Raw genomic sequence first — 26,580 nt, 5'->3', positions numbered from 1 at the left:
ACTGCATCGCAGTGCTAGCTGTGCCATTAGAGATCCTGGTTCGAATCCAGGCTCTGTTGTAGCCGGCCGCGACCGGGAGACCCATGGGGCGGCGCACAATTGGCCCAACGTCATCCAGGGTAGGGGAGGGAATGGCTGGCAGGGATGTAGCTCAGTTGGTAGAGCATGGCGTTTGTGGGTTTGATTCCCACAGGGGGCCAGTATGAAAAAAATATATAATAATAATAATAATGTATGCACTCACTAACTGTAAGTCGCTCTGGATAAGAGCGTCTGCTAAATATGTAAAAATGTAAGGTGCTTGAGATGTTGAAGGTTGGTGTTAAGATGCTTGACCTTTCCAGGAGCAGACAACAGAGTCTATAGCCTCAATCCAAAGGAACACAATCTTTGTGAAGAGGATAGTCCAAGTCCTACAAGTTAAGGGTCAATGTCCCTTTGTACACTTCAGCTGGCCTGTACATGGTGTACCTCCATATTGAGCGTGAGACTGTCCTCAGTGTCGTGGAGGTTTTATCCAGTTCCTAATAGTCCACCTCTGACCAGAGTACCTCTGGACCACCAGGCGCAGGCCGAAGCTGGCCTCTTTAGACATCTCTACCTCCAAACAACGACCAGTGTCTCTGCTGATTATTGGACCATTCTACAGAGGGAAGAGGACCAAGCTGGGATTATTATTGTAGTATTAACAAGCTATATAGCTTTGGCGGGCAGGATTCCTTGTTTCCCCACAAGCCATGACATTTTGAAGTTTTACCTGAGTAAAGTCCCAAAGCCTCTGTGATGAGCGTGACACTCCCTCACATTTTTTTAGACTTGGCGTCCGCCCTCGTCCCTCGTCCACCAGACACTTGGTATTGGGCAGGAACGTAGTGGAGCCCAGGGGACCAAGCTGCAGAAGCCCCGCTGAGGTGTAACGGGCCAGCTAAAAAATAATGTCAATGCCAGGTAAACATCAATATAAAAGCTTTTACACAGATTCTTCCTATGCAAGCACCCACATAGTTGTTGGACAATACAAAACTTTTCGAAAACATCTGTACCTAGGAATGGTACATGTTATTGTGTATATAATACTTGAGCTGTCTCATGAGAAAGATCTTTCTTGATGCATTGAGTGCAAAACAAAGGTAAGTAATAGTACCTCTTGAGCTGAACAAGAGATATCAAACCAGCGCCTGCTCTTTCAACAACTGAAACACGACTACACAGTGGAAAGGCCATCTTGAAACGAAAGACGGGATATGACCAAGTAAGTCTTGAATCCAGCTCTACTGAACCTTTATCAAATCCCATGCAAGACCCGTCCTCCTTAGTTACTGTTGCAATGTCCCATACACTTTTGCTGTGTAATTGGCTGAAATAATAGCTAATGATAATGTAGCCTTGATATCATAGGGATGTGTGTGTGTATGTACATTCAACACCATATGTATATAGACAGTGAAGCAAAACTATACTCCAGCATTTTGGATTTGAATGTTTCATATTAGGTGACAGTATATAATGTCACCTTTTATTTGAGGGTATTTTCATACATTGAATGAAAGCACTTTATGTATTTAGTCCCCCCACTAGAAGGTGTATTATTGTAGTGTTGAATTAAAGTAGTAACATTTTTTGTATTTGGTCCCATATTGCTTGCAAGCAATGACTACATCAAGCCTGTGACTCTACAAACTCGTTGGATGCATTTGCAGTTTGTTTTGGATTATGTTTTGCCCAACAGAAACTGAATTGTGACTAATGACTGGAGTAATTTCTTTCTAAGTGAGTAGATAAGATGAAAAATGGGGGCATTCAGTACTGTCGCCGCATATGATTTTTAAAAAATCTAAAATCCAAAATGCTGGAGTACAAAGCCCCCAAAAATATGTGAGATTCACTTTCCAAATACATATGGTGTTGACTGTATGTTCCATGCTGATGAAAGCTCAATTGTTTATGAGCTTAATGGACCATACAAACCTTTGTTTGAGTGCATGTTTGATAAATGACACCCAGTGATCCTATCTGACGAGTTAATTTCACATAACTCCTAATATTTAATTTCATAAGCCAAAAGTTAGCTTCAATCCATTGACTGTCACAGTGAAGGGCACAGACGATTACAAAAGCCAGGGTTTAATTATTTATAGTGAACAACACTCAGGAAACTAGATGTCAGAGAGGATGTTGGAGCCCATCACAGGTGCTGCTGCACTATTATGAGTAGAGGGATAGCCTAACCTTACAGTGTATAATTGGCCTGTGTCAAGCATATTAATTTGGAATTCACAGAATTACCATGCTAAAGCAAGCTAGATAACATCACAAACAACCACTGTGAGATGAACAATGGAAGGGCTTGAAAGCAAAAGTAGAGGGATGGATGATGTATTGTGGTTGTGTGTGAGGGGGGCAGGGTGTATGGGGAAGTGATTTATGTTTTCTAATGTAAGCACTTGTGTAAGAGAAAACCAGAAGATCATATTTCCCCCAGCTATATTTAAACAGGTAAAATCCTGTGATACACCCTACCTGTTTCACAGTAAAAAAAAAACTGAATTTATAGTTCAACAGCAGAAGATCCCCTGACCTGAGATGTCATGCCATGGCACGGGTAGAGAATCGCACTGTTGTCATCATCTGGTCCTTGGTCTAAGCAATAGCCACTGGCCTTGCTGTTTCGCACCTCGCCGTAAGTGATGGTGTCGTTGTACACTCGCATCTCTGGATACACATTCTGCAAATACCACTGGAAACTGCGACATTGCAATTTCTTCCTCAAGGCGATTCTCTCAGAAACATCTCCAAAATCAACTCCAGGGTTCTGATTAGTTAGAAAACAATTCACAGCACCAAAAACAATGACCAATTAAGATCAGAAGTTAGTCGACGCAATTGAGCTGTAGGATATTGTTCCCCTTTAGGGAACTACACTAGACTCACATTGATGGGAATATTCCAGGCCATGTATACATGGGATTTGTAGTCATCCATCCACACCTCGGCTGCCCTCAAGGCATTGCGCTTGGCATAGTAATCAATGTCGTTGTTGTAGGGTTTCTTGGTGCGTTCAATGTGTGCCACCCGAGCACAAGGTAACACCTCCATACTCCCTCCGCACTGCCATACCTAAGCAATAACATAGACAGTTCAAGAAATAAATAAAAAAAGAAAGAAAGAAAGAAAAAAAGAAAGAAAGAAAGAAAGAAAGAAAGAAAGAAAGAAAGAAAGAAAGAAAGAAAGAAAGAAAGAAAGAAAGAAAGAAAGAAAGAAAGAAAGAAAGAAAGAAAGAAAGAAAGAAAGAAAGAAAGAAAGAAAGAAAGACCGAAGCCTTCCCTGAGCACAATAGAAATATAGTTTTGTATTCTAAAAATGAATCTTGTTAAGATAGAGTTGCAGAGGCAATTGAACACAGGCACATGGAGAGCTGTTAACAATCAGCAATTGCCTAGTTGCTGAATTGCTTGGACATTTTTCAGACAAAGGGCCACTTCATTGTGTGTATTATTATACTGTGCTAGTGGTGTTGCCAAAGAGTCGTTTTTTAGAGTACCTCTCCATACTCCAGCGCTGTGAGCACAGCACAGAGAGGTACCTCACAATAGTATTGTATGGCTTAAATCTCTTTTGATACAATCAACTGTCTCTCATTGAGTTTCTATTGTTGTGCTGGCTCACTCTCCCACTGTCTCTTCTACCTGGACCACATTTTTTGTATTTTATTCCCCTCTGACAGTAATAGGTGCAAACATGGCCTCTTCTTCTCCTCCTCTCCGTACCCGTCTCTCTCTCCTCCCTCTCTCCCCATCCGTCTCTCTACAGCTGTCTCCTGTGTGTCCTCTCGTTTCCCGCACACTGCTTCTCACGTCATAACGATCATGTCTGGGGCAATGAAGTGTAAAATATGCCAACGCACCAGCCTGTGTGCCAGTGGGACACTGGTAGGTGACTGCAGTTCTGGATCACATTCAATTCTCACACTGGGACACAACTTCCACTCCAATGTCACTGCAGACTTTTTGACTGTCTACAAACCAAAATAGTCCTGTCTCCCAAAAACAATTAAAACTATCTCAGTAATATTTTTGCAGAGTAAAGGAATCCAAATGGGTACAGGTCTTTTGTGAAATAAATAATTCACAAATCACTTGACACAGAAATGTTTTTGGTGCACTACAAGGGCATGTTTTTGTTATTCAGCAGAATACCAGGTGGTGCGGTGCAGGATAACTTTCATCCATATTCATGCCAACTGGTCTCCCTGTACGCTTAGAGCCTAATGACTACTTAATGATGTCAGCAGAGCCACACAGAAAACATATTTACAACATGCAGGGAGAGAAATTAGTCAGAACTGCCCCATATGTTTCAATAACAAGACATCGATGCCAAGTCACCGGAAACTATCAGGATGAAGTTATTTTTGGACCTCCTCAGGTCAATGATAGGATGGATTTTTCCATTCTGTTCGCTAGTAAAACTGAACTTGTTTTGAATCATACTTCTGATAATGGCAGCCGATTCCGTTTAAAGATATTGAAATCTATTTGGATCACTCAAATGAAAATGGGGCCAAAATCAATTGAATAATTTGCTGCCGTTATGTTCATATTAAATCACACCCACATCCTTTATACTGTGACTGTAATTGAACTTCCAGCACACAAACACTTAAACTCTCCAGTCACTAAGACTTAATGATTTTCTTGCTCTATAATATCTTTGTACTCGGCTAACACATAATGGACCACAGGGTTTACATCTTACCTAGCTTAAACTAACGGATTACTTTACACAACATATTCCTCAGTTCTTAGTTTAAGTATGTACCAATTAGAAACTTACCCTCATGCCCAACTCAATGTTCTCTCCTCCATACACCTCCATGCCTGGGTCTAGAAGGCCAATATCTCTAAAGTATTCTCTGTTCACCACAAAGGAGCAACCAATCATGGCAGGGGTCCTGAATAGGAGAAATCACATCTTGTATAACTACACAGTACAGAAGCGAGTTGTAAAATATTGTATATTTTATGAACATGTTTTTCAAGCCCACATTTACTGTAAACAACATACATCAGAGTATTGCATCAGAGTGCTGCCAAAGTACCTGCCCCTAATAATATCTGAGATATATATTTTTCCCATACCTGATGGGGGCCGTCTGATCTCCTCTGTCCAGCCAGGCCTGAGGGGGGATGATGTACATACACCACAGGGCCCAGCTGTAGCCATGGGCTGCGTTAGCATACTGCTGCACCTCAAATGTGTTGTACATGATGTTGTCGATTGACGGGAGAATAATACGTGTTCGATCATCCCTGATTCTTGTTAGGATTGGCTCTGCCCTGTCAAAGGAGGAAAGAAACGCTACACTTTCACATGTGCATTTTTACATTTTAATGTCATCTAGGGCTGTCAAACGATTCAAAAATGTAATTGAGTTTATCGCAGGATTTGCTGTGATTAATATACAAAAAGCATTACAACAATATTGCTGTATTGATTTTGTCCAAAGTAACGATTAGCAAAATCAGGTAAATTGATAAACACACTTTCTTTAACCTCAAAGTCAACTTGTTTTGACATAGCATTGTTGTTTTTAGCTGTATAGATTACAGGGTATTTTGAACACTTTCAGACAATGCAATAAAACATTTTTTTACACAAAAATTGCAAAAAGTTAACTTGAGTTAACTGATTAACTCCGACAGCGCTAATTTGAACATGTTAAACAGGATAAATAAGGAGACAGCGCTAGCTTCTCTGTTCTTTTCACTGAGCTTCTTCCAAAGGTCACTAACCAACGTAGGAAGAAGAGAGGCGTGAGCCTGCAGCAGTAACACCCCGAATGGATGGCTCAGAAATGAGAAATAATTATTTTTAACACCCTTTATTATTATAGTTACCTTTTTACTTTATTATTATACTCAGGCAGGCTAAGTTACCTTTTTACAGAATTTCATTACAGAATTTGCAATTCCTATTCCATAGCAACATGTTAACACCACCTTTTCACATGTGAGGAGAATAGCACTATTTCACCACCACATGTGAACTTGCAATTCCACATGTGAAAGTTAGATTTTCACATGTGAATGTTCCTTACATGTGAAACTGAAAATACGATTTTCACATGATTGATTTTCACATGTGAAACTGCAAATTTGACATGTGTTTTCACATATGAAACTGCATTTTTCACGTGTTTTTTTTGTAAGGGCGGACCTTTCCAAATATTATTTGAGTACCTCTGCTGTAGATGTAGTGTACGTGCTGACATGATAGGAAAGCATGACAGTAAATCATGTTTCTGTCATCTCATCTGTTCCCAGGGGGAAAACGGGACCACCGCAGTCTGTTCAAGCATTTCATCATCATCAAAACATCCTGACTCCTCACTGCTAGCAGAGGGAGGTACACTTTTCATCTTTCCTTACACTTGACAGCTCCTTTACCATTTCACGCCTGTTCCAGAGATCAAAACCAAATCAGTGTTAATGTATGTATATAGCTAGCAGTTCTCTGTATTACAGCTGTAGTGAAACGCTCACGCTGATGGCCTCACATGGGACACATGGTTCTGTTTTTTCAGTGTAAACTAATTTACTGATGCAATCAGAGATCATTTTCCGTTGTGGTCATAACATTAGCAAAAGAGCACAAATAAGGAGTCTACATTTCACAGCTGCAATATCATTTTAGAACAAATAGGGATAACCTCTGAGAGTTAGTGTAACCTTTCCTGAATTAATTGCTCTTTCCAAAGTGGTGTGGTGACGATGGATTGCAGTGACTACTGTACCTCCTTGTCTTTCCATTACTGACGGAAAGGAATACCTCTGATATGTAAATAAGAGTGCTCTTCTTCTGTCAGACTGTCTTAAGACTCAGACGCACAAACACCATTTACATTTACATTTACATCATTTAGCAGACGCTCTTATCCAGAGCGACTTACAAATTGGTGCATTCAACTTATGATAGCCAGTGGGACAACCACCTTTTTTTTATGGGGGGTGGGGGAAGAAGGATTACTTTATACTATTCCAGGTATTCCTTAAAGAGGTAGGGTTTCAAGTGTCTCCGGAAGGTGGTCAGTGACTACGCTGTCCTGGCGTCATGGGGGAGCTTGTTCCACCATTGGGGTGCCAGAGCAGCGAATAGCTTTGACTGGGCTGAGCGGTAACTGTGCTTCCGTAGAGGTAGGGGAGCTAGCAGGCCAGAGGTGGATGAACGTAGTACCCTCGTTTGGGTGTAGGATCAGAGCCTGAAGGTAAGGAGGTGCCGTTCCCCTCACAGCTCCGTAGGCAAGCACCATGGTCTTGTAGTAGATGCGAGCCTCAACTGGAAGCCAGTAGAGTGTGCGGAGGAGCAGGGTGACATGAGAGAACTTGGGAAGGTTGAACACCAGACGGGCTGCAGCGTTCTGGATAAGTTGAAGGGGTTTAATGGCACAGGCAGGGAGCCCAGCCAACAGCGAGTTGCAGTAATCCAGACGAGATTAGGACCTGTGCCGCTTTCTGTGTAAGGTAGGGTCGTACTCTGCGAATGTTGTAGAGCATGAACCTGCAGGATCGGGTCACCGCTTTGATGTTAGCGGAGAACGACAGGGTATTGTCCAGGGTCACGCCAAGGTTCTTTGCACTCTGGGAGGAGGACACAATGGAGTTGTCAACCGTGATGGCGAGATCATGGAGCAGGCAGTCCTTCCCCGGGAGGAAGAGCAGCTCTGTCTTGCCGAGGTTCAGCTTGAGGTGGTGATCCGACATCCACACTGATATGTCTGCCAGACATGCAGAGATGCGATTCGGCACCTGGTTATCAGAAGGGGGAAAGGAGAAAATTAATTATGTGTCGTCTGCGTAGCAATGATAGGAGAGACCATGTGAGGATATGACAGAGCCAAGTGACTTGGTGTATAGAGAGAATAGGAGAGGGCCTAGAACTGAGCCCTGGGGGACACCAGTGGTGAGAGCACGTGGTGCGGAGACAGATTCTCGCCACGCCACCTGGTAGGAGTGACCTGTCAGGTAGGACACAATCCAAGAGTGAGCAGCGCCGGAGATGCCCAACTCGGAGAGGGTGGAGAGGAGGATCTGATGGTTCACAGTATCAAAGGCAGCGGATAGGTCTAGAAGGATAAGAGCAGAGGAGAGAGAGTTAGCTTTAGCAGTGCGGAGAGCCTCCGTGACACAGAGAAGAGCAGTCTCAGTTGAATGACCAGTCTTGAAACCTGACTGGTTTGGATCAAGAAGGTAATTCTGAGAGAGATAGCAGGAGAGTTGGCTAGAGATGGCACGCTCAAGAGTTTTGGAGAGAAAAGAAAGAAGGGATACTGGTCTGTAGTTGTTGACATCGGAGGGATCGAGTGTAGGTTTTTTGAGGAGGGGTGCAACTCGAGCTCTCTTGAAGACAGAAGGGACATGGCCAGCGGTCAAGGATGAGTTGATGAGCGAGGTGAGGAAAGGGAGAAGGTCTCCGGAAATGGTCTGGAGAAGAGAGGAGGGGATAGAGTCAAGCGGGCAGGTTGTTGGGCGGCCGGCCGTCACAAGTCGCAAGATGTCATCTGGAGAGGGGAGAAAGAAGTCAAAGTATAGGGTAGGGCAGTGTGAGCAGGACCAGCGGTGTCATTTGACTTAATAAATGAGGATCGGATGTCGTCAACCTTCTTTTCAAAATGGTTGACGAAGTCATCCACAGAGAGGGATGAGGGAGGGGGAGGAGGAGGGGGATTCAGCAGGGAGGAGAAGGTGGCAAAGAGCTTCCTAGGGTTAGAGGCAGAGGCTTGAAATTTAGAGTGGTAGAAAGTGGCTTTAGCAGCGGAAACAGAGGAAGAGAATGTAGAGAGGAGGGATTGAAAAGATGACAGGTCCGCAGGGAGTCTAGTTTTCCTCAATTTCCGCTCGGCTGCCCGGAGCCCTCTTCTGTGAGCTCGCAATGAGTCGTCAAGCCACGGAGCAGGAGGGGAGGACCGAGCCGGCCGGGAGGATAGGAGACATAGAGAGTCAAAAGATGCAGAAAGGGAGGAGAGGAGGGTTGAGGCGGCAGAATCAGGAGATCGGAGGGAGAAGGATTTAGCAGAGGGAAGAGATGATAGGATGGAAGAGGAGAGAGTAGCGGGAGAGAGAGAGCGAAGGTTGCGACGGCACATTACCATCTGAGTAGGGGAGAGTGAGTAGTGTTGGAGGAGAGCGAGAGAGAAAAGGATACAAAGTAGTGGTCGGAGACTTGGAGGGGAGTTGCAGTGAGATTAGTAGAAGAACAGCATCTAGTAAAGATGAGGTCAAGCGTATTGCCTGCCTTGTGAGTAGGGGGGGACGGTGAGAGGGTGAGGTCAAAAGAGGAAAGGAGTCTCAGTGTAATGAATTCCAGGCTTAAAATAGTACAGTATGTAGCTACATATTGGAGGTCATATATGAGTGTTGCACCTCAGTATTGGGAAGAATCTGCATCTGATTGATGATAATGCATGAGACTATTTTAAACTCCTTTTCAATCTGAGGGGAAATAAGAATCTCTTTCTCACCATGCTGTGTTGAACTCAACATGTGCGTCAAAGAAGCCAACAACTGGTGCAGTGGCAGCTTTCCATCCAAGGATTCTGGCCCGTGTAAGTCCCTCTCGTCTGCTATTTCTAACAATCTTCACTAGGCCTGGATAATTCTTATTCACATACTGATCCAGGTTCAGCTTTAGGTCCACTGAAAAAACAAACAAAGAATCAAGTGTTGGAGCTCAAACTAGAAAACAATCATTTCAGGTAAGTCTCTCTCTCTCTCTCTCTCTCTCTCTCTCTCTCTCTCTCTCTCTCTCTCTCTCTCTCTCTCTCTCTCTCTCTCTCTCTCCTCCACTCCTCACTACCTCCTCTCTCCCTCTCTCTCTCTCTCTCTCTTCCTCCCTCTTACACACACACCCATACACACACACAGTCTTGTATAACTAACCTTGTGGGGACAAACAATTCAGTCCCATTCAAAATCCTATTTTCCCTAACCCCTAACCCTAACCCTTACCATAACCCAAACCCTAACCTTAACACCAAAACCTAACCCTAACCCTAACCCTAACCCTAAACCTAAACCTAGCTCCTAATCCTAAAACTAACCCTAGCTCCTAACGCTAAACCTAATTCTAACCCTAACACTAATTCTAACCTTAACCCTAAACCCTCTAGAAATAGCATTTTACCTTGTGGGGACTATCATAATGTCCCCAGTTGGTCCAATTTTTGTTCGTTTACTATTCTTGTGGTCCCCACAAGTATAGTTAAATACGTCCACACACACACACACACACACACACACACGCACTGTAAAAGCCCTTCACTTACCACTGTCACTGTTGTCGTCCACCAGGATGATCTCCTTGAGGATGTGTGCAGGTGTGTGATTGACCAGGCTGTGGATTGACCGTAGGATCACAGACAAGGCCTCGTTTACAAAGATGAACACCACTGTCATCTGAGGGAGGTCATCTGGGTAGGTCATCAGCTTGCACCTGTCAACACAATTTAGTGAGAAGCTGTCACATCAGTGCCCTAAACTCAAATGATTTTTTTTTTTTTTTGGGGGTAGATCAGCTTAATATTGCAGATAGATTGTAACTTCTATCAATGTAATTGTCTGCATCACTTCCAATCCCCCATGTTTTTTATATATATACTCCCCTTTATTACTTTTCAACCCTGCCATCCTTTCCCTACTTGGGGTAAATTAGTGAACAACAATGCCCAGGCCTCTACTTCCAGCCTATACTTACTATCTACACCTTATGGACACAGTCAATTTTACAATAATTATATTTTAGTTTTTTTATTTTATTTTTTGCTCCTGAACTTCTTCTACTCTCAACCTCTCCGATCATTTTCATGATGTCCATCCGGTTTGCTTCTATATGCCATATCTTTCTAACTGTGCTCTTTCCCAAAAGCTCCCAACATACAACCTATATACTTATTATGGACACAGTATGCTTACATTATTAGTTATCTTGTTATTATTTGTTGTTATTTGTTATTAGTCCCATCCTTCAACTCCATTCAATACCTCCCATCTATCTCTTAACACCATCCATATAGGATTTCTATTTGCCATATATATTTCATCCGTACTGTGATGTTTTACAAAAGTTCTGAACCTTTCTATTCTCATTGCTTCTACAGATTGTGAATTAAAAATAAACATTTTTGCTAAAAGTATTATTATATTATTGATCGATTGACTATGACTTTTCAGATCACCCAGTAATGCTATCTGCAAGGTTAGCTCCAGGTAAATATTGCAATCCTTTAGCCATTCCTGGACCTGTGTCCAAAAACAAGCTACAAATGGACAGAACCAAACCAAATGATCTAATGATTCTGTCTCTTCACAGCAAAATCTGCAGAGCTGGGAAGATTGTATCCCCCATATAAATAACATTCTATTGGTAGCAATAATTTTATATAATAATTTAAATTGAAAGATTCTAATTTTTAATCCGTGTCGCTTTTGCGTGTCAGTTCATAAACACTATGCCATGGGATCGCACGTCAAAAAATCTCTTCCCAACTATTTTGCAATCTATATGGGACGGCTGTCAATCCTTTGGTCCTTAAGTGAAACTGATATACTTTTTTTATTTATCACAGTTTTCCTTAACCAATTATGTTCTTTAATGCAAGGCCGACAGACAAGTTCCTTACTTTCTCCCCCTTCCACTTTCCTCTTCCACTTTTGCGGTAAGGCTGCAATTATTTGGTTGTAATTTTGGGTAGAGCAGACATTTCCATATGTTTTTGTTAGCTGCATAACTCCACCAGTCCTACCGATGATATCATTTACGAAGATTATACCTTTTTTAAACATTCTGTCAAAAAATAAAGTTTTTTTGTCAATTAGTATATTTGAATTTAACCACAATATTTGATGCATTATTTGTTCTGTCGTTTCTGGAGGATTCAATTGAAATTGCAACCAACTTTCTATGGCTTGTTTTAGAAATAGTGATATTTGGGAGATAATTTCCTTTTCAAATAACTGAAAATGAGTTGTTGTAATCTCAATAAAGGGAAAAAGGCCTTTCTTGAACATTGGGTGAGACAATCTTACTAATTTGCTTGAAAACCAGTTCGGATTTAAGTATAACTTTTGTATGACTGAAGCTTTTAGTGATAGGTCTAATGCTTTAATATTTAATCATTTCTGTCCTCCGAATTCATATTCATTATATAAATAGGCCCTTTTAATTTTGTCTGGCTTGTCGTTCCAAATAAAATGGAATATTTTTTTCTCATATAATTTAATATATGCAAATAGGTAAACTGGGATAATACTAAAGAGTTAATCAGGGTGATTTTTCCACAAATTGACAGGTATTTTCCTTTCCATGGTAGTAAGATCTTATCTGTTTTTGCTAACTTTCTATAAAAATGTATTGACGTGAGATCATTTATTTCCTTTGGGATATGTATTCCGAGTATATCCACATCACCATCAGACCATTTTATTGATAAACTACATGGTAATGTAAAAATTGTATTTTTTAGTGATCCAATACGTAATATACAGTGGGGAGAACAAGTATTTGATACACTGCCGATTTTGCTGTAATTTGTATCGTATGTACACTTCAACTGTGAGAGACGGAATCTAAAACAAAAATCCAGAAAATCACATTGTATGATTTTAAAGTAATGAATTTGCATTTTATTGCATGACATAAGTATTTGATCACCTACCAACCAGTAAGAATTCCGGCTCTCACAGACCTGTTCGTTTTTCTTTAAGAAGCCCTCCTGTTCTCCACTCATTACCTGTATTAACTGCACCTGTTTGAACTCATTACCTGTATAAAAGACACCTGTCCACACACTCAATCAAACAGACTCCAACCTCTCCACAATGGCCAAGACCAGAGAGCTGTGTAAGGACATCAGGGATACAATTGTAGACCTGCACAAGGCTGGGATGGGCTACAGGACAATAGGCAAGCAGCTTGGTGAGAAGGCAACAACTGTTGGCGCAATTATTAGAAAATGGAAGAAGTTCAAGATGACGGTCAATCACCCTCGGTCTGGGGCTCCATGCAAGATCTCACCTCGTGGGGCATCAATGATCATGAGGAAGGTGAGGGATCAGCCCAGAACTACACGGCAGGACCTGGTCAATGACCTGAAGAGAGCTGGGACCACAGTCTCAAAGAAAACCATTAGTAACACACTACGCCGTCATGGATTAAAATCCTGCAGCGCACGCAAGGTCCCCCTACTCAAGCCAGCGTCCAGGCCCTTCTGAAGTTTGCCAATGACCATCTGGATGATCCAGAGGAGGAATGGGAGAAGGTCATGTGGTCTGATGAGACAAAAATAGAGCTTTTTGGTCTAAACTCCACTCGCTGTGTTTGGAGGAAGAAGAAGGATGAGTTCAACCCCAAGAACACCATCCCAACCGTGAAGCATGGAGGTGGAAACATCATTCTTTGGGGATGCTTTTCTGCAAAGGGGACAGGACGACTGCACCGTATTGAGGGGAGGATGGATGGGGCCATGTATCGTGAGATCTTGGCCAACAACCTCCTTCCCTCAGTAAGAGCATTGAATATGGGTCGTGGCTGGGTCTTCCAGCATGACAATGACCCGAAACACACAGCCAGGGCAACTAAGGAGTGGCTCTGTAAGAAGCATCTCAAGGTCCTGGAGTGGCCTAGCCAGTCTCCAGACCTGAACCCAATAGAAAATCTTTGGAGGGAGCTGAAAGTCCGTATTGCCCAGCGACAGCCCCGAAACCTGAAGGATCTGGAGAAGGTCTGTATGGAGGAGTGGGCCAAAATCCCTGCTGCAGTGTGTGCAAACCTGGTCAAGACCTACAGGAAACGTATGATCTCTGTAATTGCAAACAAAGGTTTCTGTACCAAATATTACGTTCTGCTTTTCTGATGTATCAAATACTTATGTCATGCAATAAAATGCAAATTAATTACTTAAAAATCATACAATGTGATTTTCTGGATTTTTGTTTTAGATTCCGTCTCTTACAGTTGAAGTGTACCTATGATAAAAATTACAGACCTCTACATGCTTTGTAAGTAGGAAAACCTGCAAAATCGGCAGTGTATCAAATACTTGTTCTCCCCACTGTAGTACATTTGTCATCATTTGGTTGTAATTCAGAGAGGTTAGGAAATGTATCTAGATCCTCTATGAGGCTGTGGAGGGATTCTAGTTGTGGATTTAAAAGAAAACATGAATCATCAGCGTACAATGACACCTTTGTTTTTAAGCCCTGGATTTCTAATCCTCTGATATTATTATTGGATCTGATTTTAATAGCTAACATCTCGATGGCCACAATAAATAGATATGCCGATAGTGGACAACATTGTTTCACTCCTCTTGACAGTTCAAAACTTCCTGAGAAATAGCCATTATTTACTATTTTACACCTAGGGTTACTATACATGATTTTGACCCATTTTATAAGAGATTCTCCAAAATTACAATGCTCCAGGCATTTATATATAAACCCCAGTCGTACTTTATCAAATGCCTTTTCGAAGTCTGCTATGAATAGCAGGCCTGGTTTCCCATATTTTCCATAGTGTTCTATTCTTTCCAATACTTGCCTTATATTATCTCCAATGTATCTTCCATGTAAAATTGATTAGAATGAATAATATCCGACAATACCTTTTTAATTATATGCGCTATACATTTTGCTAGAATTTTTGCATCACAACACTGAAGTGTAAGGGGCCTCCAATTTTTTTAATGGACTGGATCTTTATATTTTCCACTTGTATCCTGTTTCAGTAATAATGAGATCAGACCTTCTTCTTGAGTGTCAGATAATCTACCATTTACATAGGAGTGGTTAAAACATGCTAATAACGGTCCTCTTAGTATATCAAAAAAGGTTTGGTATACCTCGACTGGTATGCCATCCAACCCTGGAGTTTTCCCAGACTTAAAGTCTTTAATTGCATCCAGAAATTCCTCCTCTGTAATTTCATCTTCACATGAGTCTTTCTGTATTGCTGTTAATTTGACATTATCAATAGAAAAAAATCTCTACAATTAGCTTCAGTTAGAGGAGATGGAGGCGACTGAAAAGAAAACATATGCTTAAAGTACTTTGTTTCCTCCTTCAAAATATAATTTGGTGAATCATGGGTGACTCCGTCAATTGTAACCAGTTTCATTAAGTTATTTTTGGTAGCATTCCTATGTTGAAGATTAAAAAATAATTTTGTGCATTTTTCACCATATTCCATCCAGTTTGCTTTATTTTTATAATACATTACACTTGATCTTTCTTGAATAAGTTTCTCCATTTCTTTTAGTTTTTCCTCTAATTTATTCTGAGCCTCTATGTTACAGTTTTATTGCGATCTATCTGCTCTGTTAGACTTTCTATTTCCTTTGTTAGTATAAACTCTTTTGACCTAAATTGCTTTTGTTTTCGAGATGAGTACTGAATTGCATGGCCTCTAAAGGCACATTTAAAGGTGTCCCATACAATAAGGGGATTTGCTGTACCTATGTTATGTCGGAAAAAGTCAGTTATAAATTCCTTTGTTCTAATTATAAATAAATTATCATCCAATAGGCTTTGATTAAATGTCCAATATCCTCGCCCACGTGGAAATTCAGTAAGAGTAATGTATATGCCAATTATATGATGGTCCAACCGCATTCTGCCCCCTATCAACACTTTTTTAACTTTTGGTGCCAACGAGAATGAGATAAGAAAGAAGTCAAGACTACTAGCTTGATTCAGTCTCCGCCATGTATATCTCACTAGATCAGTATATTTAAGCCTCCATATATCTACTAGTTCTAATGTATCCATGACATTCACAATTGTTTGTGGTGTGATTTCCTTTACGGTCCATTGAGCTATTTAAAACAGTATTATAATCCCCCACCATAATAATATTGTCTTGAATTGCTTGCAGGGTTGATAATTTATTAAATATATTGTCAAAGAATTGTGGATCATCATTATTTGGTCCGTAAAGGTTAATGAGCCATATCTGTTTATGGTCCAATAACATATTTAAAATAATCCATCTACCTTGCGTATCTATTTGGACAATTTGCACATTCGGAATCGAAATTACTATTAATTAATATCATCACCCCTTTTGAATTTCTTTGCCCATGGGAGAAGTATATCCCCCCCCCATTCCTTTTTCCACGCAACTTCATCTCGAATTGTTGAATAAGTTTCCTGTATACAATAGATATTATATTCCTTCTCTTTGAGCCATGTAAATATTGTTCTACTTTTGTTATTATCAGCTAAGCCATTAGAATTATAACTGGCTATACTTATTTCACCATACACCGTAATGAGATACAAGTTTCAAGTCTATTTATCATTATATATGTTTGTAAATTTACCAATAAAAAATACCGTAATGATTGAGTGTCCATATAGCTGTACCATGATATTTGCATTGCTACTAAGTAACCCTTCAATTGTTCTCTACTAATTCCCCCGCTAAAGCCCCTCCCCATCCCAAGTTGAGCCATCATCCCAGTGATCAGCATCCCACCCACGTCCCTCCGGATCCCTAAGGCCCCAAGAGGCCAGGACCCATCCATCGAAAACAGCACACAGTGCCACCCACAAAACAGAAGCAGATTAACCGCCAAAAGCATTTCCAATGCTGTCACCTCTATATATATATATAACTCTTTTTTTATTTATTATGCATATCCTATTTTCCATCATTATCAATTAATATGCGTAATAATGTCAGCAGTTCATGCGTAGGATTTTAACATATAACCCGGATTGCCATTGTATTACATTTAATTTATTGACAAGCAATTATTATCCTAGCAAATAATTCCCGTGGTCCATCCCATACCCCCCCCCCCCCCCCCAACATCCCCACTCCCCCACAACAGATGCCGGACAAACACACACGCACATACTCACATACTCCAACACACTCAACCCCCCTCCTCCACAATCCACCATAAAATCAGATACTCAACGTCTGTTATATCCCAGAGCCCAACTCAAGAAAGAACATGATTTACGAGTGCACATACAGTTAAAGCTGATTGAGAAAGCTTGCAGATTGAGCAGAAATTGACAACAATGTGAGATTTGATTAATCTACTTAATCTATGTCAAGTCCTAGGTGATGGAGATCAGATCCACCCTCTTCACCTGAGACACAAACACTCTGATCCCCTGTTGTAACCATTTCCCCAAGCATCTCCGTGCGGTCAGACCTTTGATTATTTTGTGCCACCTGGGCCACAATGATAAACCCCCTCTCTGATTGTCCGAGTGTGACCCCCTCCCCATGGGTTACTGCAGCCAGTGTTGCCAGCACTGCCACTACCTGGGTGGGCGTACCCCACCGGAATCCCCACTGGCTAGGTAAAAGGTCGTCAAGGTTCTCATTAGCAGCTTTGAGAATTTCCTTGTATATTATGCTCTCCCATCAGGGGGCTCTGGCTTTGTAGGACCAACCCTGCCAGGCAGGCTCAGAATCTTGAGGGGGTGTTGCTGCTCAAGTATGTCTCTGACCGCATTTATTTCTCTGTTTAGGCTGCATACTCACAGCAGGTCCATAAAAGAGATGGGAACTTCTCTTTGGTGTATGGGTCGCTCAGGTGGGTGTCCAGGTTATAGGGTTAGGGATCTTTCCATCATGATAGGACAATAAAAAATTAGATTAGATGTATACTATATTTAAAAATGTATATCCCTCATCTACACAAAATTGAAAGCTCTCTCTCACTACCCCTGCTCATAGACCCCCGTCAGCTCTGGGACATGCAACCATTTCCCCTCTCACTCACTTAACGCTGCACCTCTTCAAACACAAAAATGCACACCACATGGTTGACTGCGGAAGAAATGTATGGACCCGCATCCACATCTGCCGCAAGGGGGAAAGGACGCCAGAGAGAACACAGGACCAACCACAACAACCATCCGCCAAAACAACAACCTCCCGCCAAAAAAGCCATGTTCTAATTATTTGTATTTATGTATTGTATGTATTATTCTGCTTGTTATCTTTTCTTGTTATATCGTTTTATCCTTTTATAAAATACTATACTTACTATAAATGTTATTTAATATTACAATCCCTATCATTGCTAGTATCGGGTGCTCCATTATTCGACTCCTCTATTACAATTTTTAAACTCAAATGTTACTTTCTGGTTTTCAAGCTGTGAGGGCAGGGTTTAGGACCAACTTTTTCGGCCTGTAGTCCGGAATGGATCTATCCAGTGGGATTTGATTGCTCAGCTGTGCGTTGTAGCCATACTCTTCATACTTTCCCCCATCTGGGTCACGGACAGGGTTTCTCAGGGTTGCAGGGGTCCTGGCCTGCCCCTGTCTCAGACCCACTTGTCCCTCCAGTAATCCAACCGACTTTCCCAGCCCTGTGGAAATTCAGAGGAAAATGTCAGACTCATTTTGCTGTCTGAGGTGCCCCTGGATCACAAAAGCAAGCAAGCTGTTACACCTTTCATCTCAATTTGTCAATAATTTGAACTGTCTCTTTTCTGTTGAGAAACTATACAAAATGTGAGCATGAATTGGAGAGTTGGCAATTGAAGTGTAGACAGAGGAAATAATTTACATGTCTACTGACAGCACCTTCCCTGTTAAAGATAGGATGACGTTGGATGAAATAATACTAAAAGTCATCTTTAGAAACTCCCAGTCTGACTGACAAACAGGAGAGCCAGGTAGAAGGAAGCTCAATGTTGTTATTATTATTCTTTACATAGACTATACTAGTGGAGAGGAATACACAAAAAGGGGACAGGATGATTGACTTGTAATTTCAGTAGAATGGCTTATACTGTCAGTATTACAGCAGGACCTGGCATCTTGCTAATCCATCTTCTGAACTGATTATGCATTTAAACACTGATTATAAGTGTGAAAGTGACATAGTTGAAACTTAATTATTGCATGAAGTAATTGATTAAATTAGCTTGTCCCTTGAGGTGGATTTTAGAAAGCAAATGGATCAGACAAACACCACATTGGATAATGAAGATGAATCAGTAAATGTGGTATACAGATGTAGGACCTTAATTTGACCTATATTGTCACAGTACAATAATCCTGCATCAACAGGATTTGAACGTTTAGTCTATAATGTTGCTTGATCGGTGGTTAGGCCATTAGCTGGCCAAAAGTAGGCTACATGAACAGTGCAATACTGTTAATATAACCGTGTGTTACAGTGCAGGTTTTCAGTGAATGTATGTAAATCACGAAGTCCATCTGCATATCCTGCGGTTCAGGAAAATTATCTGCAACAAAAGAGTGATCAAATTAAGATCCTACATCCTTAATAGTCAAACCTGCTGCAGAAATGTCACCATCTGGCATGAATTTCATCCCTAAGGCCTGATATATAAACGTTATACAGTGGGGAAAAAAAGTATTTAGTCAGCCACCAATTGTGCAAGTTCTACCACTTAAAAAGATGAGAGAGGCCTGTAATTTTCATCATAGGTACACGTCAACTATGACAGACAAAATGAGAAAAAAAAATCCAGAAAATCACATTGTAGGATTTTTAATGAATTTATTTGCAAATTATGGTGGAAAATAAGTATTTGGTCAATAACAAAAGTTTCTCAATACTTTGTTATATACCCTTTGTTGGCAATGACACAGGTCAAACGTTTTCTGTAAGTCTTCACAAGGTTTTCACACACTGTTGCTGGTATTTTGGCCCATTCCTCCATGCAGATCTCCTCTAGAGCAGTGATGTTTTGAGGCTGTCGCTGGGCAACACAGACTTTTAACTCCCTCCAAAGATTTTCTATGGGGTTGAGATCTGGAGACTGGCTAGGCCACTCCAGGACCTTGAAATACTTCTTACGAAGCCACTCCTTCGTTGCCTGGGCGGTGTGTTTGGGATCATTGTCATGCTGAAAGACCCAGCCACGTTTCATCTTCAATGCCCTTGCTGATGGAAGGAGGTTTTCACTCAAAATCTCACGATACATGGCCCCATTCATTCTTTCCTTTACACGGATCAGTCGTCCTGGTCCCTTTGCAGAAAAACAGCCCCAAAGCATGATGTTTCCACCCCCATGCTTCACAGTAGGCATGGTGTTCTTTGGATGCAACTCAGCATTCTTTGTCCTCCAAACACGACGAGTTGAGTTTTTACCAAAAAGTTATATTTTGGTTTCATCTGACCATATGACATTCTCCCAATCCTCTTCTGGATCATCCAAATGCACTCTAGCAAACTTCAGACGGGCCTGGACATGTACTGACTTAAGCAGGGGGACACGTCTGACACTGCAGGATTTGAGTCCCTGACGGCGTAGTGTGTTACTGATGGTAGGCTTTGTTACTTTGGTCCCAGCTCTCTGCAGGTCATTCACTAGGTCCCCCTGTGTGGTTCTGGGATTTTTGCTCACCGTTCTTGTGATCATTTTGACCCCACGGGGTGAGATCTTGCGTGGAGCCCCCAGATCGAGGGAGATTATCAGTGGTCTTGTATGTCTTCCATTTCCTAATAATTGCTCCCACAGTTGATTTCTTCAAACCAAGCTGCTTACCTATTGCAGATTCAGTCTTCCCAGCCTGGTGCAGGTCTACAATTTTGTTTCTGGTGTCCGTTGACAGCTCTTTGGTCTTGACCATAGTGGAGTTTGGAGTCTGACTGTTTGAGGTTGTGGACAGGTGTCTTTTATACTGATAACAAGTTCAAACAGGTGCCATTAATACAGGTAACGAGTTGAGGACAGAGGAGCCTCTTAAAGAAGAAGTTACAGGTCTGTGAGAGCGAGAAATCTTGCTTGTTTGTAGGTGACCAAATACTTATTTTCCACCATAATTTGCAAATAAATTCATAAAAAATCCTACAATGTGATTTTCTGGATTTTTTTTTCTCAATTTGTCTGTCATAGTTGACGTGTACCTATGATGAAAATTACAGGCCTCTCTCATCTTTTTAAGTGGGAGAACTTGCACAATTGCTGGCTGACTAAATACTTTTTTTCCCCACTGTATCTGATATATAACCTGGCAGTCAAGTTTGATCCTTCTCTGTCCTTTAATGCCCATATAAAACATATCTGCAAAACATAATTTGTCCATCTAAGAAACATCACCCAGCTCAAACCATCGCTCTCCCAGCCAGATGCAGAGAAACTCATCCACGCCTTCATCGTCTCCTGGATTGACTATGGCAACGCTCTGATCAGGGCCATCCAGCCAAATCACTTTAGAGGCTACAACTTCTCAAGAATAGTGCTGCCAGAGTGCTGACCAGGACCAAGAAGTCATCCAACATCACCCCCATCCTTGCTGAACTCCACTGGCTACCGGTCAACTACTTTAAAATCCTCCTCCTAGTATTTAAAGCCTTGAATGGATTGACTCCCACCTACATCAGCGACCTAATTTCTATCAATGAGCCACCTCGCACTCTCTGTATTATGAGGGACAGAGCCTTCTGCTCCCTTGCCCCTCACCTATGGAATGCTCTCCCTGACCATCTGAGAGCTGCTTCATCAATCGGAACATATAAAACGGGCCTTAAAACCAGGGGCGCAACTTTGGTTTTAGAAGTGTGGGGGGGGATATATATATATATATATATACAGTGGGGAAAAAAAGTATTTAGTCAGCCACCAATTGTGCAAGTTCTCCCACTTAAAAAGATGAGAGAGGCCTGTAATTTTCATCATAGGTACACGTCAACTATGACAGACAAAATGAGAATTTTTTTCCCAGAAAATCACATTGTAGGATTTTTATGAATTTATTGGCATATGATGGTGGAAAATAAGTATTTGGTCAATAACAAAAGTTTCTCAATACTTTGTTATATACCGTTTGTTGGCAATGACACAGGTCAAACGTTTTCTGTAAGTCTTCACAAGGTTTTCACACACCGTTGCTGGTATTTTGGCCCATTCCTCCATGCAGATCTCCTCTAGAGCAGTGATGTTTTGGGGCTGTCGCTGGGCAACACAGACTTTCAACTCCCTCCAAAGATTTTCTATGGGGTTGAGATCTGGAGACTGGCTAGGCCACTCCAGGACCTTGAAATGCTTCTTACGAAGCCACTCCTTCGTTGCCCGGGCGGTGTGTTTGGGATCATTGTCATGCTGAAAGACCCAGCCACGTTTCATCTTCAATGCCCTTGCTGATGGAAGGAGGGTTTCACTCAAAATCTCACGATACATGGCCCCATTCATTCTTTCCTTTACACGGATCAGTCGTCCTGGTCCCTTTGCAGAAAAACAGCCCCAAAGCATGATGTTTCCAACCCCATGCTTCACAGTAGGTATGGTGTTCTTTGGATGCAACTCAGCATTCTTTGTCCTCCAAACATGACGAGTTGAGTTTTTACCAAAAAGTTATATTTTGGTTTCATCTGACCATATGACATTCTCCCAATCCTCTTCTGGATCATCCAAATGCACTTCAGACGGGCCTGGACATGTACTGGCTTAAGCAGGGGGACACGTCTCGCATTGCAGGATTTGAGTCCCTGGCGGCGTAGTGTGTTACTGATGGTTGGCTTTGTTACTTTGGTCCCAGCTCTCTGCAGGTCATTCACTAGGTCCCCCCGTGTGGTTCTGGGATTTTTGCTCACCGTTCTTGTGATCATTTTGACCCCACGGGGTGAGATCTTGCGTGGAGCCCCAGATCGAGGGAGATTATCAGTGGTCTTGTATGTCTTCCATTTCCTAATAATTGCTCCCACAGTTGATTTCTTCAAACCAAGCTGCTTACCTATTGCAGATTCAGTCTTCCCAGCCTGGTGCAGGTCTACAATTTAGTTTCTGGTGTCCTTTGACAGCTCTTTGGTCTTGGCCATTGTGAAATTTGGAGTGTGACTGTTTGACGTTGTGGACAGGTGTCTTTTATACTGATAACAAGTTCAAACAGGTGCCATTAATACAGGTAACGAGTGGAGGACAGAGGAGCCTCTTAAAGAAGAAGTTACAGGACTGTGAGAGCCAGAAATCTTGCTTGTTTGTAGGTGACCAAATACTTATTTTCCACCATAATTTGCAAATAAATTCATTAAAAATCCTACAATGGGATTTTCTGGATTTTTCTTTCTCAATTTGTCTGTCATAGTTGACGTGTACCTATGATGAAAATTACAGGCCTCTCTCATCTTTTTAAGTGGGAGAACTTGCACAATTGGTGGCTGACTAAATACTTTTTTTCCCCACTGTATATTCGTTTTTTTCCAGTCGGATTAACACTCCAAACAGCCTACCCGACCACTCAGAGGCGTCCGCATGGTCCTAAAGCACACCGTTGCCTCGTTTTGTATCACATTCCAATGATAAAACTGGAGGGGGACAAAAATGCAATTTCAGAATGTGGGGGGGACATGTCCCCAGTGAAAGTTGCGTCCCTGCTTAAACAACACATTTCTACTGACTTTCTTTCTTATAGTCCTAATCTGGAAAGTCATTTTAGGATTTATAATTGCTATTTCCTGCCTTGATTCTAAATGTATGATGTTTACATTGTATTTTTTATTTTATTATCATTGTTTGTATTTTTGCCTATGTAGAGCTTTGAGACAACACTGTAATGAAAAGCAGTAAACAAATTAAATGTATTATTATTGATTTATTATTATATAACCTCAGGACAGTGGGGTATAGAGATTTCTTCTTGGGTGACTTTGTTATTCATTGATTTTAGTCCTTAGTCCTTGTGCAGCAAAAGAAGAGGTGATATTTCAGGATAACTAGACTAAGAACCATCAATTAAGGCTGACACACCATCCATCCTTCTAAACTGCTTGGTAATGGATTTTAATTATGCTCCACAAAGACAATGTTATTCAATATTTTAGGTGCTAAAAAGAGGGGCCATGGACATTACCCATGGAGAGCTATTGGATGTGCAGGCTTTTGTTTCCAGACAGTCCTCTAAAACACTTCAGATTCAGCTAATCAAGGTGCTGATGAGCACCTTATTAGTATCTCTCCAGTAAGAGTGTTGGCCACCCCTGATCTAGTAAAAAATATATAATTATGGCCAATCACACAGTCTATATACTGTAATAGTGTTAATTATCCACAATTATATGTTATATAAAACAAACTATAACTCTCCATATGGATTAGACTTGTATAATGCCAAACTTTTGGAAGACAAACAGAGCCCTTTGTCTAGGTTATTTTGGGATGATTGAAAAGCAGGGTAGACATGTGGCTGAAGGTGATGCTGGGAATGGTACTGTAAATATGGATGAGGTAGATGCGGGCCTGTTTGATCGGTTATTCCAAGATAAGAGAAGTACGAAACCCATGGGTTATATGACAGCTGAGATGTAGCAAATCCACGAAACAATGTAAAATGCATGATTTACTCGAAGCACTATACAATTAATGAATAAAGCACTGACATGGGGTGAAATGAAGTTACACCGAGCTGACTCTTGATGTTCATGATCACATCGATCAATCATTTACCGTTTAATTGATGGTAGACCACGTCCTCAAGATGCTCAAGCCTCTGAAGAATAGCCTGCTTGTCCACAAAGTTAGTGACTTTTCCATTTCTATGGTTAGATCTTTGCTCAGTGGTCCTGCCGTTTTTCCTGAATTCCTTTGAGCGATCCTGAATTCTGCAGTAAATCGAGAACAGTATAATGCCCACAAACACGCAGATGTTTACAGTCAACAAAGTTTTTATCCGCCGTGCCCCAGCCATGAAACCGAGGGGAAAACTACAGCATCTACCCGTGAAAGAAAAACACGCACACTCCAAGTTTGGTGACCAATCTTTGTGTATGTGTATGGGCACGTATTCTCATCATAGGCACCGCACAGAAAATTAGCTGTCCATTCATCACCATCACCCTCGCGGCAGGGATTATAGTAGGCAAGAAGGCTGTCAAAAACAATAAACCAATGTAGAATCACATTTCCATTCTATTGCCCAGGGCATCCTCTCCAAAGTGGTCCCAAGACAGAAGATATTGTCGGGCGAACTCCTGCCCCCCAATTGATTGCTTACTCAGCCACTGATTGCTTACTCCTTAGCAGCATGGCAATATATCTCGTTGCCAGTTGTACAATCGAGGACAAAAGAAGCGAGAGTAGCCTAGGCTAATACCCCATCTGGTTTCCCTCAGTCACCCCACTTAAGATGATTTTATAAAATCATGAACAAACACCAAGGCATTGCTAATGAGAAGTGAATGTAATCCTTAATCGCATTTTATCTTGCTCGCTTGATGAAGACTGTTAAGTAAAGACAAAAAGGGCTGACATATGCTACCAGTAACCAAGGTATGTCTGATATCGGCGCGATGCAATGTTTCTGTACAGAGAGACGGAAAGCGTTCTTGTTACAGGTCTCGGTCTCTCTCTCTCTCTCTCTCTCTCTCTCTGTGTGTCTCTGTCTCTCTCTCTCTCTCTCTCTCTCCATCTCGATCTCCCTCTCTCTCCGTCTCTTTCTCTCCATTGACTGGCTGTGATGCTTGGAAGCCACATTCTCACGAATAGCCCTATTACAGTCAGTGTTCAAAGCTGACCAAGATTTGAGGTAACAATTTGTTTTAATCAGTTGAGGTAACAACTTGTTTTAATCAGTTGAAGTAACAACTTGTTTTAATCTGGTGCAATTTGTAATTTTGCAGCTCTGACTATTTGAATTTGTATTTGTATTTATTATGGATCCCAATTAGCTGCTGCCAAGGCAGCTACTCTTCCTGGGGTCCAGCAAAATTAGGGCAGTTATACATTTTTAAAAACATTACAATACATTCATAACAGATTTCACAGCACACTAAGTGTGTGCCCTCAAGCCCCTACTCCACTACCACATACAGTGCCTTGCAAAAGTATTCATCCCATTTGGCGTTTTTCCTATTTTGTTGCATTACAACCTGTAATTTAAATGGATTTTTATTTGGATTTCATGTAATGGACATACCACAAAATAGTCCAAATTGGTGAAGTGAAATGAAAAAAATAACTTCTTTCAAAAAATTCAAAAAAATAAATAACGGAAAAGTGGTGCGTGTATATGTATTCACCCCCTTTGCTATGAAGCCCCTAAATAAGATCTGGTGCAACCAATTACCTTCAGAAGTCACATAATTATTTAAATAAAGTCCACCTGTGTGCAATCTAAGTGTCACATGATCTATCACATGATCTCAGTATATATACACCTGTTCTGAAAGGCCCCAGAGTCTGCACCACCACTAAGCAAGGGGCACCACCAAGCAATTGGCACCATGAAGACCAAGGAGCTCTCCAAACAGGTCAGGGACAAAGTTGTGGAGAAGTACAGATCAGGGTTGGGTTATAAATAAAAAAAATTAAATGGAAAGACTATGGCAACACAACAAACCTGCCAAGAGAGGGCCGCCCACCAAAACTCACAGACCAGGCAAGGAGGGCATTAATCAGAGAGGCAACAAAGAGACCAAAGATAACCCTGAAGGAGCTGCAAAGCTCCACAGCGGAGATTGGAGTATCTGTTCATAGGACCAATTTAAGCCGTACACTCCACAGAGCTGGGCTTTATGGAAGAGTGGCCAGAAAAAAGCCATTGCTTAAAGAAAAAAATAAGCAAACACGTTTGGTGTTCGCCAAAAGGC

At 41.4% G+C, this 26,580-nt stretch overlaps 1 protein-coding gene across 1 annotated transcript; it reads right to left on the bottom strand.

The window, feature by feature from the left end:
- Nucleotides 1–245: 245 nt before the first annotated feature.
- On the bottom strand, nucleotides 246–25,039 carry LOC121573819 (polypeptide N-acetylgalactosaminyltransferase 9-like). The gene is made up of 10 exons (XM_041886135.1): nucleotides 24,440–25,039; nucleotides 18,199–18,388; nucleotides 10,322–10,488; nucleotides 9,518–9,692; nucleotides 5,139–5,336; nucleotides 4,834–4,951; nucleotides 2,932–3,117; nucleotides 2,579–2,812; nucleotides 758–925; nucleotides 246–643 (listed from the first exon to the last, which is right to left on the bottom strand). The coding sequence occupies exons 1-10, from the start codon at nucleotides 24,678–24,680 to the stop codon at nucleotides 497–499; spliced, it is 1,824 nt and encodes a 607-aa protein (XP_041742069.1). The 5' UTR covers nucleotides 24,681–25,039; the 3' UTR covers nucleotides 246–496.
- Between the last annotated feature and the right edge of the window lie 1,541 nt (nucleotides 25,040–26,580).

Source organism: Coregonus clupeaformis, chromosome 9 (genome assembly GCF_020615455.1).
Source record: "Coregonus clupeaformis isolate EN_2021a chromosome 9, ASM2061545v1, whole genome shotgun sequence".
Classification (NCBI taxonomy): domain Eukaryota; kingdom Metazoa; phylum Chordata; class Actinopteri; order Salmoniformes; family Salmonidae; genus Coregonus; species Coregonus clupeaformis.
The sequence above is the reverse complement of the archived record's forward strand: the minus strand, read 5'-3'. Positions and strand labels throughout refer to the sequence as shown.